The 12857-nt window shown below is 39.9% G+C and overlaps 1 protein-coding gene across 1 annotated transcript; it reads left to right on the forward strand.

Annotated features, from left to right (window-relative positions):
- The first annotated feature begins 1086 nt into the window (after positions 1 to 1086).
- LOC121900614 (protein-glutamine gamma-glutamyltransferase K-like) lies at positions 1087 to 11437 on the forward strand. The gene is made up of 13 exons (XM_042417044.1): positions 1087 to 1477; positions 1587 to 1778; positions 5501 to 5752; positions 6313 to 6431; positions 6521 to 6628; positions 7800 to 7977; positions 8096 to 8234; positions 8335 to 8527; positions 8835 to 8988; positions 9089 to 9373; positions 10261 to 10421; positions 10525 to 10661; positions 10766 to 11437. Exons 1-13 carry the CDS (start codon positions 1186 to 1188, stop codon positions 10926 to 10928), a joined length of 2373 nt encoding a protein of 790 aa, XP_042272978.1. The 5' UTR covers positions 1087 to 1185; the 3' UTR covers positions 10929 to 11437.
- Positions 11438 to 12857: the final 1420 nt, after the last annotated feature.

The following is a 12857-nucleotide window of genomic DNA, read 5'->3' on the forward strand; positions in this document are numbered from 1 at the left end:
ATGAATAAGGTGTGAAGTAATTGTCAGTCTTGCTATTGTTTCATCTGAACCTGTTTGGTCACTGTGTAATGGTCACTGCTACTGAGGAATGTAAAGTGTGTGGGAGAGGCTTTCATTAGTTACAGCATTTCTTGAAGGGTGGAACAACTACTAGAAAGATGCACGTTAAATCAGAGTGAGATGAAGCAAGGTTCAGCCAGAAATGTGACTCAAACCTTTGTTGCTGAGAGGTGACAAAGCCTGGTGTTATAAGCTTTTACACACAAAGAATATATGTTTCACAGTACAATTGTAAATCATAGCACATGCTCAACTACCCAGAAAAACCTCCTGGATGCTTTCACTGACTCATAAATCAGATTGTAATTCAGCATCAGTGAATCAGCTCCAGATGTGTCCTGATGATATCACAGAGTCAGAACAGCCTTCCAGCTCCAGGCTATGAGGGGTGAAAGGAGGGATATGTGCACAGCTCTAAAATGAACTATTCAGGATAGTTGTATGATTTAATCTCTGCTCAGCAGCAATATTAGCAGATCAAATGAACAATTCTAACAGTGTTTTCTTGGAAATGCAAGAAAAATATTGTATATCAGACATGATCAACTCCTCTTTGTAGTAGGTTGCATCATCAAAATATCCGTATTAATCCGTATTAATCCGTATTAGCACATGGGAATCTATTTTAAAGGAAGATCTCTAGAGGGGTTTCTAAAAAAAGAACAGAGGCATTGTTGCAGTTTTGAGGTTTCAGGAGGGGGCAAATAACAGCCAATAACAAAAACTAATTAAAGCATGTTTTTGTGTAGCATCCATCAGTGATGTGGTTGTCAGCTCATGTCTGGATGGTGTGTTGATTAAAAGTGCTGCTCAACTCAGCTGAACCGTTGAGGAAAAGCCTTTTCTTCCATTATTTCCTCTTTTAAAGTAACTGGAGTTCAATGGATTAACTTTAATCAAATGTGTCGGTTTTTGCGGAATCAGAAGTGTGTTGAACATCTAACAAAGGAAAAACATACACAGTAGTCTTAGGAGTCAAACCTTTCTTAGGAAGACTTGCTTTTGAGCTGCATGTATAAATATGGTGTTGCCTTTTAGAAAACCAGCGCACACCCAATGACAATTATCTTCTAAATAACCCTTGTTCATCATAGATTTCCTCATTGTGTTTGTCGTTTTCTCAGGATGCCTGTAGAGACGCGTTCAATCAGAGACAGGTCTTCAGTGGGTCGGTTTCCTACTGTCACTCTTTTTGGTATTGGGGAGGACACAGAGGAGGAAAAGGAAGAACCAGAAGAAAACAACGTTGAGAAAGAAAACGCGTGTCGTCAGTGGCTGCGCAAGGTCTGCCCGTGCTGCTGCCCGAAGCCAAATGACGATGACATCACAGACACTCTGGTTACAGGGATTGATGATGTGGACAAGGAGGAAGGGACAGACGGCGAGAAGCCTGTGACTGGTGATAGCGAGCTTGATGGTATAACTGGCATCTTAGAAGTGCTCACAATTGCATTATTTATTGTATCAAACAAAATCAATGCCAGCCATAATATAGATTTCATTCTCTCTTATCTTTGTTTTCGCAGAACTCCTCCTCAAGGTGCGATCAATAGACCTGATGAAAAGTAAATTGGGGCAGAACCGTTTGGAGCATCACACAAATCTCTACCAGAGTGATGATTTTATTATCCGCAGAGGGCAGAATTTCCTGATGTGGATTACACTGTCTCGACCTTTTGACCCCAACACTGACAAACTTCACCTTGAACTTAAAACAGGTCAGTCATTGTCCTTGACAGAAACTGTGTAGTGCTTACTAATCAGCGAAACACAGAATCTGAACACAAGAGTTCACCTATATATGCCAAAAGTTTCATGTCATGGTTTCATATCCTCAGAATAGTCTTACATAGAGACTTTCACAGCAACAAAATTGACTCCATAGGCAATAGACATGCTTATGATTACTAATTCAATTTATATGAATTTCCAACATGAATTTCCTCTAATCCTAAAAGGCCAGGTGTGAAACTGGATAGATATAATCCAGTACACTCCCTTTCTGCTCCTCTAAGAAACCTTATGCAGAGCTGCACATGGTAATTAAAGAGTTGTCTTTTTGCTGGAAAGTCAGAGGAAGGTGATGGGTTGAGGGCTGTGGGAGGAAACAATGTACCAGCAAGAAGTTTTGATTTTACTCTCATGTCTTGTGCAATTAATTTGACAGATCATGTGTGTGGAATATATGTGAATATACACATCTTATTGCATTTATGTGTAAAAAGATTTATAGATAGATCGGGATGGAGAGAGAGAGAGAAGGAGGTTTTTGGTTACTATTGCTATGGTAACAGTTCTGGTTGCTATGCTCCAGGGAGAGTGTTTTACAGATGCCAAGTCCTCAGTCCTGCTCTAACTAAAAATCCTACTGACAATTCACCATCGGTGCTGTTGCTACCAACTGTCTGAGCCTCAGCCCGCCACCTGTTTACCTGTTTTCATGTCTGCCTCTGCTCCTGCTCTCATTGTGTTGAACACTGTAAGGCAGAGAGGACAAAGACCAATATAGATCCTACAATTATAGCTGCATGGGATAACAAGTGAGGCTTGAAGAGAATAATTACAATGTCTCTTTTACAGAAAGGCTGTGCAACCATATTAGGAATGACAATTTTACCCATATGTTAATACTGAGGAAATGTAGATGGTTAAATGAACGGTTGCTATTCTGCAAATAGGCTGGCCAAAATAATACTAGTATCTTTTTTTTTCAAATTATACTTTATGTTGTTTCTTTGGGAGAAAAAATAAAGAAAGAAGCCATTAGGTAGAATTGACTGACTCCCAGATAATGCCAGATTTTATATTTTTCCAACCTATTAAGGCAGCAATGTGGTATAAAAAAATAAAAATAACAATACTGATCATGAATAATCATCCCATAGTTTTAAAAAAGCCATCTGTCACAACAACAATAAGCAGGAAGGCAGTAGCAGCTGCAAATAATGACAGTTTTTCAGCTTTTAAAAATCTTGCCACCACTCTATTTCATTTCAAAACAAACTATTTAAAAAGCAAGGCCCATTTTTTTTCTCATATTTCAGTTTAAACAGTTTTCAACCATGCATACGATAGCATGTACTCAGATGAAACACTGTATTCTGAGACGTGAGAAGCTAATCACAGTTCAATCTAAAACAATACTGTTGTTTTTAAAATTCAAGTGGAAGTCAGTGATAGTTGAATGCTTTGGTTTTGTGGTTTGCGGTGCGTTTCAAAGTCCTGCTAATGGCTCAGAGAGGCTGCAGTTTTCATAACACCTCACAGAATGAAAGTGTGGGTCAAATTGAACTGCACTCTGACAATTTTGCTATTCTTAGAGTCTTACCTGTTGCAGGGCTGAAAAGGTAAAGTTTTTCTTGAGGATGCAGTAGATGAAAGGCCTTGATGTCATTAGAATCAAATTGGTTTGTCACCCCTGGGAGCCTGAACGTATTCAGCTAATTTCATGGCAATGTGCCTCTTAGATTATGAGATACGTTGTGGGCGAAGTTGACATTTGGGCTTTGGGGTTGTATAAAAGTTCATTGAGTGTCCAAAATATTATGGTCCAACTGGATTTAAATTGTGTGTTTTTGTCTGCACAGCATACACATCTGTCCTGTGAATCACATGTCCTGTGTTTGCCTTTGAGAAAAATATCAGAAACCAAAAGGGATAAAAATGTATATTTTTGGATCTTATTATGGGGCTTTCTATTTTTGCATTAAATCATCAAATTGCCAATCAAGTCAATCACTTAATTTCAAATGATATTTGAATAGCAGTAACGTCATAGGCAGATGGTCACAATGACTCTGAATAACAACCAACATTAGCATTCCTTGTGAAGTCTCCCTCTTATCTTATTTACAAACACGAACACACATCTTGTCCTGCACCTTAGCTTGTTGAACGAGCCACCAAACAAACAAGCAGATGAAACGACACTGCTAACATCAGTTAGCAGGCTACATAACTAATTAGCTGCTCAGCTGCAGCACATTAAATATCACTTTGGTCCATTTAGATGCTGATGTCGTCCTTAGTCTTCAATACCACTGCTAACAACACACTGTCTGCCTGTGGCTCGTAAACTACAGCTCAAGTTTGTTTACTTTGTCTCGTTCACCTGCCAGGACCCAGCCTGCCTGCTGCTGTCAATCAAACGCAGACATCGACATGCCCCTCCAGCCACTGAACCAGAAAAGGAGTATTGCTGATAGTTTTAAGAACCTTCTTCCTTTTATTGATAAAAAATATTGACAATGAATTTAAAATAACACTGACCTCAAAAGCAAAGTGTAAATCGTTAATTATGTGCTGGAAAATTGGTTGGCCAGGAGTAGTAACTTCTTGACTGTAATTGTATATTCACTAAATAACAAACAATCTTCTTGTCTAACTGTGACTCAGCCCAGTGTTCTTGATGGCTTTACCTCTGTGAACAGTAAATATCATAGACCTTGTCAAAGTGTTGATAGCTGGGAAATTTAGACCTGGCAGTGACAGTAGACACTGCTGCATAGTGGCTCAGTAGACAGCACTGTGGGCTCCATTTGGCACGGTCTTTATTGTCCATGCTAATGATTTTGTCACTCAGGCTAGTGGTGTTAAGCACTGCTTCGCTGTCAGTCTGTTCCTCATGCCTGTTGCCCTGGTGGGTCCCTGCAATTTTTCAGTTTCTTGGTTAGTGTAGTAATGCAGTGGCTCATATGGTTCTGTTCACAATGGTCATGTCTTTCATTTCAGGTTTCTACTATCACACACGTTCAGCAGTGCCTCTGACCATGACTGAATCTGATAAAAAAGAGAACATCTGGTGCTGAAACTGCGTTGAGTGACTTGGTTCTGTTAAGGCATTTGTAAACACAGCAAATAAAGACAAGGTCACACCCACTGAGGGTAGACAGTAAAAACCAGGGAGGGCTGTAGTTTTCCATAGTCACTTTGGGAGGATAAGCTCAGGATTCCTGCAAAATGGAGCGTTTCCAAACAAGCTGTATGCAATGTTGGAACTGAATAGACTATTTTGTTGGCTCTCATTAAAGATTTTGGTGGTCTCTCTTTATACCTAGTATACAGAAGCCATCAATAGAAGTCATCAGTATAGTTCATGACAGGCAGTGCAGTAACATTGAAGCTGAGGAGCAAACTGCTGCAGAAGCAAAGATTACTTTTATAGTGCAGATACACCGAAATTAAATTCTGTCATGACATGCATGTGTACGTGTTGCCAGGACAGTATATGATGGATTCTTTGTATTTGGTTTCTGTTTATTGAAACCTACCACAAGGTAGGAATGCAGGTGTGGCTTAAATTGAGCAGGGATGAATGACACTGTTGACAGGGTGAAATGTGGGAAAAAGAAAAAAAAAACAGTAATTAAACTGTGTGCCAGTGTTTGAGCATGGTATGACATGTGTGATGTGCAATGTGTGTCTCTCTTCATCTTCTCAGGGCTCCTGCCAACAGTGTCAAAAGGAACCCATGTTATTGTCCCTTTGGTGGAAGACTTGGAGGACGATCGCTGGGAGGCTGCCATTGTGGAACAGAAGGACAAAAGGATAAAGCTGTCAGTCAATTCTCCACCTACAGCAGTCATCGGTCGATATCAACTCATAGTGGAAACAACTTGCCCGAATGGCCAGGCCACTTCCACGCATGACCCTGCTAATGACATCCACATGCTGTTCAACCCCTGGTGTGAAGGTAAACACGGGATAAAACACAAGGAGAAATTGTGACTTCCTTAGCTGCACAATTTAACCACCTAAGACACATGTAAGGTTGATATCTCTGGTTAATTTAGTACAATACAAAACTTTTTTTTTTGGGGGGGGGGGGGGGGGGGGGGGGGGGTTGGAGAGTTCATTCAACTCTGTGGTTATTTTTAAGGGCATGCAATGTTGTTGAACAACAGTGTTTGACCTCCATTTCTGAAAAAATAGTGTAAGACATCAGGACAAGCCTAAACAATGAATATAATAAAACATTTATAGGATATTTGTTCACAGACTGTGACAGGCCTGATAAAGTCTTGAATAAAACATTACCAAATGGATATTTGCTGCAGGACTTTTGTCACATCTTGTTTCTTGAAACTAGAGACATACTGCAGACACAATTGTAGAAAGAAGCAAGATAAATGAAAAGTTGAAGCTTATGTCAGTGTGTCAGAGCCCCTGCTGTAGAATTCATGTTCATCCACTGTTCAAGCTGATTTCACATTATTTTCAATTTTAAAGTTATTTTTACTTGCTCTCTGTCAGATGACACAGTGTTCATGGATGATGAAGATGAGAGGAAGGAGTATGTCCTGAACGATGTCGGGCGAATCTACTATGGCACCAAGGATCAAATTGGAGTGAGGACCTGGAACTATGGACAGGTGAGTAGGTTGTGTGAACTTCCCACATCAGAGTTTGTTGAGCAGCAGTAACCGACTGGCTTTCTCTGTCTTGTCTGTCTTGGTTTCAGTTTGATGATGGGATTCTTGCTGCTTGCCTCTTTCTCCTGGAAAAGAGTGGGACTCCTCCATCTGGTTGGGGAGACCCGATTAATGTTGTGAGAGTCATCTCAGCCATAGTAAGACTTTGCAAACTGTTCATAATGAATATTAGGAGTGCAGTAACTGATTGTCTTACATACATATTTCTCATCATAATGTGCCAGTATACAATGACCAGATCAAGAGAAACCCCTATTCAGTCAGTACCATGTTGAACTAGCTTTAGCCATGATAAGTTGCCACACATCATGACAGTGGTTCAGCAGTACAACTGTAACATCCAGATCTAACCTAACCCTACAGACATAACTGCTTTGTGCAACTGTTCATGGGTCGATGCTCATTTCAATGGATGCTGCATTCAAATTCATCACTAAGGTGTTTAAAATTGCCACAGTGGGATTGACAAGGGATTTTTCCCCTTTTTTGAGCACTGACACAAATTGTACATTTTGATAAATGTAACTTAGCCATGCTTAAATATGCTGTACTGGCAAAATATGCCATTTTTAGCCATGGTAGCGGCATGAGTATAGGGTTGGCAATGTCAGTCTGACAGCCAGTCTGTCAGTCAGTTGGTCCACCACTTTGGTTTCTTTAGACCCGCCATGAGGTGGACATTTATGGCTTTTAGTGAAATGTATTGACAACCATAAGATGGTTTGTCATGAAATTTGGCAAAAATTTCCATGATTCCCAGAGGATGACTCCTAATGATTTTTCTTCAAGCACCATCATGAGTTTGACATTTGTAATTTTAGGTGAAATATTTCCACAACTATTGGATGGACTGGCATGAAATTTGGTTCAGACATACCACATAGTATGAATAATAATAACTTTGGTGATCCCCTAACTTTTCATTTAGCGCCATCATCAGATCAAAATGTAATTTACTTAAAATTTCCAATACTTTGGTTTATGACCAAACATCTGCAAAGCGAATGATTAATTCCCATCAGTCTCAGCGGTACTAGTTAGCAAATGTTAGCATGCAAGCACACCACACTAAGATGAACATGGTAAATATTGTACCTTCTTAACATCATCATCACATCATGTTAGCATTGCCATTGTGAGCATGTTAACATGTATGACAGTATGACTGCGCCTCAAAGAACTGCTCCCAGTGTTGTTAAAATCTGTTTGCACACACTTTAAACACATGGGAAAGGAGGTCTCACTCCTTCTGAAGCTTCAAACTCAGAAGTATATTGAAAAAACATTCTTTCTTCTTCATTCATCCAGATCAACTCCCTTGATGACTTTGGTGTTGTGATGGGAAACTGGTCAGGAGATTATTCAAGTGGAACTTCTCCAACAGTTTGGAGTGGAAGTGTAGAAATCCTGAAGGAATACCATAAAAACAATGGCACCCCCGTTAAGTATGGCCAGTGCTGGGTTTTTGCTGGCATAGTGACTACAGGTTAGTTGATTGTGGGTTTTTTTGGGGGTTTTTTTGTATGTGCTTGTATAGGTCTGTAACAAGAAAATGTCTCACAAATATTGACCCTAGATGCCTACTCACTGAATCTTCTTTGCAGTTTTACGGTGTTTGGGTATTCCTGGTCGAACTGTGACCAACTTCAGCTCAGCCCATGACACAGACGTCTCCTTGACAACGGATATCTACTTCGACGAGAACCTGGATCCTATAGCTCATCTCAATGCAGACTCTATCTGGTGTGTACTATAATGCTGCTTTACGTAATACATTTTTACTCATCATAACATGCATCACTCTCTAGTTTATTAAGCCTGACTTTCAACTCTTCTCCTTAAGGAACTTCCACGTGTGGAACGACTGCTGGATGGCTCGTCCAGACTTGCCTCCAGGCATGGGAGGCTGGCAAGCGGTTGACGCCACTCCTCAGGAGACCAGCCAAGGCACCTTCCGCTGTGGCCCTGCTTCTCTTGCTGCTGTCCGCAATGGTCAAGTGTACCTCAAACACGACGCTCCGTTTGTGTTTGCTGAGGTTTGTGAAATCTGTAATTTACCTTAAAAGAGCACTGCAGCAATGCAGTATTACACTTCCATGAAGCTGTGTGAATCCCAAGACCTATGCAACAAACAAAACTCGCTAAAATACACTTTCCTCACATTTGTGACCCACAAGAGTGACCAACTGAGCCTCTAGTTGTTTAGTGTTGAAAGATTATGCATGCACTGTGTACTAATAATGAGCCATATGGCACACATCAAAAGATGCGCGACGTCTCCCATCTGATCAGAGCTTCATTTTTTAACTCCCTTTCTCACCCTTTCCCTCTGTGCATCTTCAGGTGAACAGTGACAAAATCTACTGGCAGAGGAACCTGGATGGGACCTTCACTCAAATCTTCAGTGAGAAAAAGGCTGTGGGCTACTCCATCAGCACCAAAGCTGTTGGCTCTGATGAGCGCAGTGATATCACACACCTTTACAAATACCCTGAAGGTATCATCAAACTAAGTGCAGACACTGACATGCTCACTTAAAGGAGATCACAGGCTTTCAGGGTATGCTTAATTAGCTCCACATTTCTTGTGATTTTCAGGCACAGAGGAGGAACGCATTGCTGTGGAAACAGCATGTCGCTATGGCTCCAAGTCAGATGCCTATTCCTCTCCCATAGCAGAGGATGTCTCTGTAGAAGTGACCATGGATGGTGAAGGTCCTAAAATGGGAAGAGATGCAGAGCTGACCATCACATTGCGAAACAGCAGCTCAGAGAATCGTAAAGTCATGTTGCACAGCCAAGCAGCGGTCATGTACTACACCGGTGTCCACAAGGCCACTGTTATTAGGGACAAGACAGATGTGGACTTGCTGCCCAATGAGGGTGAGTGGAGCTTTTATGGTGGAATTTCAGGGAGAACATGTATGTGTTGGGTTGTTTTTGGCTACACTTGGCTTTATGGATAACAATATCGGTCTGTTGGGTAGTTGGAATGTCCACCTCTTTCATCCAGACTGAAACATCTCAACAACTATTGGATGGAGTGCTATGAAATTAGGTGCAGATATCAATGGTGCCCAGAGGATGAATCCTAATGACTTTGGTCATTCCTTAACTTTTCATCTAGTGCCACCATCAGGTCAAAGTGTCAATTTGTCCAAATACCTGCAAAATTAATGGCATTCCCATCTGCCTTAGTATTTTGTGTGTAGTGGCAATTGGCAAATTGTTAGCATGTTAACCCTAAATTAAGATGGTTAACATAGTAAACATGATACTTTAGCATTTGGCTCAAAGCTCAGCTTTTCCTAAATACAGCCTCACAGAGACACTAGCATAACTGTAGACTTTCTTGTTTTTTTCATTATACAGGTGTTAACAGAAAGACTTTTATTCTTTTAGCAGCATGAACATGTTTTTCTCACAAGCTGTGATTGTATTTCCTTTGAAGCTAAAATGTGCAAATGACAAAAAAATAGTTGCCTGTTTTCCATTTAAACACAATACTATGAAGCTGTATATATCCTAAATTTTGAAGTCTGTGACTCTATGAATCAGCACACAACCTTAATATCAGAAAATACTTAAAATTTACAGTAAAGATGAAGAATCTTTTTTTCAAAAGGCACACATAGCCAGCTCATCAAAGCTCACTATCTAACACAATATACTATGGGGTTTGCTGAGGAAAGGAGTACTGTTGCTATCAGACATGTTTTTAGTTTGTATTGTTGCTTTTAATATACTTATTTGCCATCTCCTATCTACAGTAAATATTTTGGAGTGGACCCTGGAGTACAAAGACTACAAAGACGAACTGGTGGACCAGGCTGCCCTGATGCTGACACTGTCAGGCAGGGTCAAAGAAACACAGCAGGTCTTGGCCACTCAGTTCAGTTTCCGACTCAGGACCCCAGACCTCATCATAAAAGTAAGCCAAACAGCTCACAGGGAAAATGTTAGTGGTAAGAAGATTAAAATATCATTTCAGATCTAACAATGTTTTCTTTCTTCTTTCTTTTTCTCTCACACAGCCCATCGGGAAGGCTGTGGTCGGGGAGAAGATGGCAGTAGAGATTACATTCACTAACCCACTACCACAGGTGCTGAAAGCAGTGATGTTCCACGTGGAAGGACTGGGCCTTCTAACTGCTCGAAAGATTAATTATGGGTGAGGAGAAAAATATACTTTATATTGTGGTAGTTTTTTTTTAAACTCCCTTGCCTATCTTTCTCTTTTGTAACGGCCATTGTCATTTCCTGTCCTACCCTCAGAGATATTGGCAGCCGTGCCTCCGTGTCTCTGACTGAGCACTTCGTCCCCACCCTGCCTGGGCCGAGGAAATTACTGGCTTCACTGGACTGCAAGCAGCTCACACAGGTGCATGGTGTGACCGACATCACTATACAGAAAAATAGCAACGGTGCTCTACAGTGATTCAAAAACAAAGGAACTTTGACTCTGAATGTTGAGAGTCATTTCCTCCATATAGACACAGACAGAATTTCTGTCTTTTTCCATATAATTTATATGTGGAACTAGTATTTATATATACAAAGTTATGACACTGCAGTGCAGCTTTATTTTACATGGAAATTTCGAAATGACTAATCACCACAGAGAGAAAACTAATCATCAAACATCTAGGAAAAATACAGGATTTGTAGGTCTTTACCTCAGAATGGACAGAACTTTTTGTATTTTATGAAAACCAGTATTAGTTTGCAATAAATTCCTTTATAGTTTAATTTGGAGAATTTTATGACAAGGCTCTACAGTATACTGGTGTGTAGGGTGCAGTGATTCCTATTCCTGAGTCCCACAGTAACTGCAGATGTTGGACAGTGTGGCAGCTTTAATGCAAGATGTGTGCTTTTGTGAAGTTATATTGAAATTATGATTTGTATTTATAAATGCTATATATTTATTTTGTTTACATTGCCATGTGCTGACAGTACAAAAATATTTTATTTAAATATGTAAAAAATGCTGTAAAGGCTCTGCATCAATAAAACACAACTGATACACGTATCCTGGAGTCTGGTGACTTATTGATATAATCTGGCATCTCTACAGTTTGTTTCTGATGTTGGTATCCAGTCAGTTGGATACCACAGAGATAAGAGCCTCCAGCAGTTAAAATATTTTGTAAAAAAGGTTTGTGTGGTGGTAGGGTGTTCAAAAGGCTCTGGGACAAGGGATGAGATATTATTTTACTGGATGCCAAGCATAGTGAGCCACCAGAGAAGACGAAAATGGTGAGCAAAGTGGGTGAAAGCCCTATGGAGCTGAAGAACCACCTTTACCAATAGGAAAATTACCATATCTGCCTCAGGGTAAGTGAAGTGTTGTGAGTATTAAAGTTAGTTGGTGAACTTAATCTATCTGAGCAGTAGTAGTGTTGGTTATTTGTGTAATGTAACTTTACAGCTGGGACATATTTTGGCTACGTCCAGTCTATACTTACCTTGCATAAACTTCAAGTTTATCTAAAAGTAAAAACACAGCCAGTTCTTGTGTAGCAAGCTTTTGTTAGTGGGATTTCAATTCCCTCTCAATTCCCTTAATTGCGTCCACGTTTCTCTAACTTGCATCTTTTATTTGCATCTTTAGTCCCTCCCAATAAAGATGCAAGGAAAAGATGCGAGGAGAGAGGAAACAATGAGAAAGTTTTTAGAGAAATGAGCAAGTATGTCTATCTGTGGACTCGCACCCATTTTACTACATGACACACCCACTTAGTTGGGTTTAGGCAGGAGCAGTGAGATGTTTAGGGGGTTAGGGAGTGTGTTATGTAGTAAAGTGGGTGTGTCATATAGTAAAGTGGATGGAGCGGGATAGCTGTCAGTCAGCTTTAACATTGTAGAGACTTTTGATGGAGTTTGTATCCACATATATACACTGTCCTTATACTAATAAAGGCTCACAGTTATCATTGCCAGAGCAGCTGTTTTCTCTCTGCAGCCAGTTACCTGTTTGATAAACACCTGCATATGAATAAAAACCTGCATTCTGTATTTATACTGTGTAATGTGACCTACTCAGATGCACATGAACCATTTCTACTGACAGAATTAGTTTATATTTATTAATTATTTGTCTGTATTTATTGATATTTGATTGTAAATTAATTATTTATTATGTATTTATTAACTTATAAACACTGGAAATTATTTATTAGCGAAATGTTTAAAGTAGAAATTATATAACTCACAACAAACCCAACACTCAGGGATTTTCAACCCGATTTACCATAAATTATGGCAAAGTCAAATATAAATGTTTAGAAAGTGTTTCTTGCTGACAGACAGAATCTCCTCCTCTGTCTGAATATAACTTTATCCATGATGAAGGTTAATGAGGAAA

This window comes from Thunnus maccoyii, chromosome 7 (assembly GCF_910596095.1).
Source record: "Thunnus maccoyii chromosome 7, fThuMac1.1, whole genome shotgun sequence".
In the NCBI taxonomy this organism is placed as follows: domain Eukaryota; kingdom Metazoa; phylum Chordata; class Actinopteri; order Scombriformes; family Scombridae; genus Thunnus; species Thunnus maccoyii.

Bases quoted from the DNA above. Each gene is read 5' to 3' on its own strand.
- LOC121900614 (XM_042417044.1), top strand. From the start codon at position 1,186: ATGCCTGTAGAGACGCGTTCAATCAGAGACAGGTCTTCAGTGGGTCGG. The intron at 7,978-8,095 runs GTTAGTTGATTG...TCTTCTTTGCAG, and splicing joins TGCTGGCATAGTGACTACAG to TTTTACGGTGTTTGGGTATT. The intron at 8,989-9,088 runs GTATCATCAAAC...TGTGATTTTCAG, and splicing joins CCTTTACAAATACCCTGAAG to GCACAGAGGAGGAACGCATT.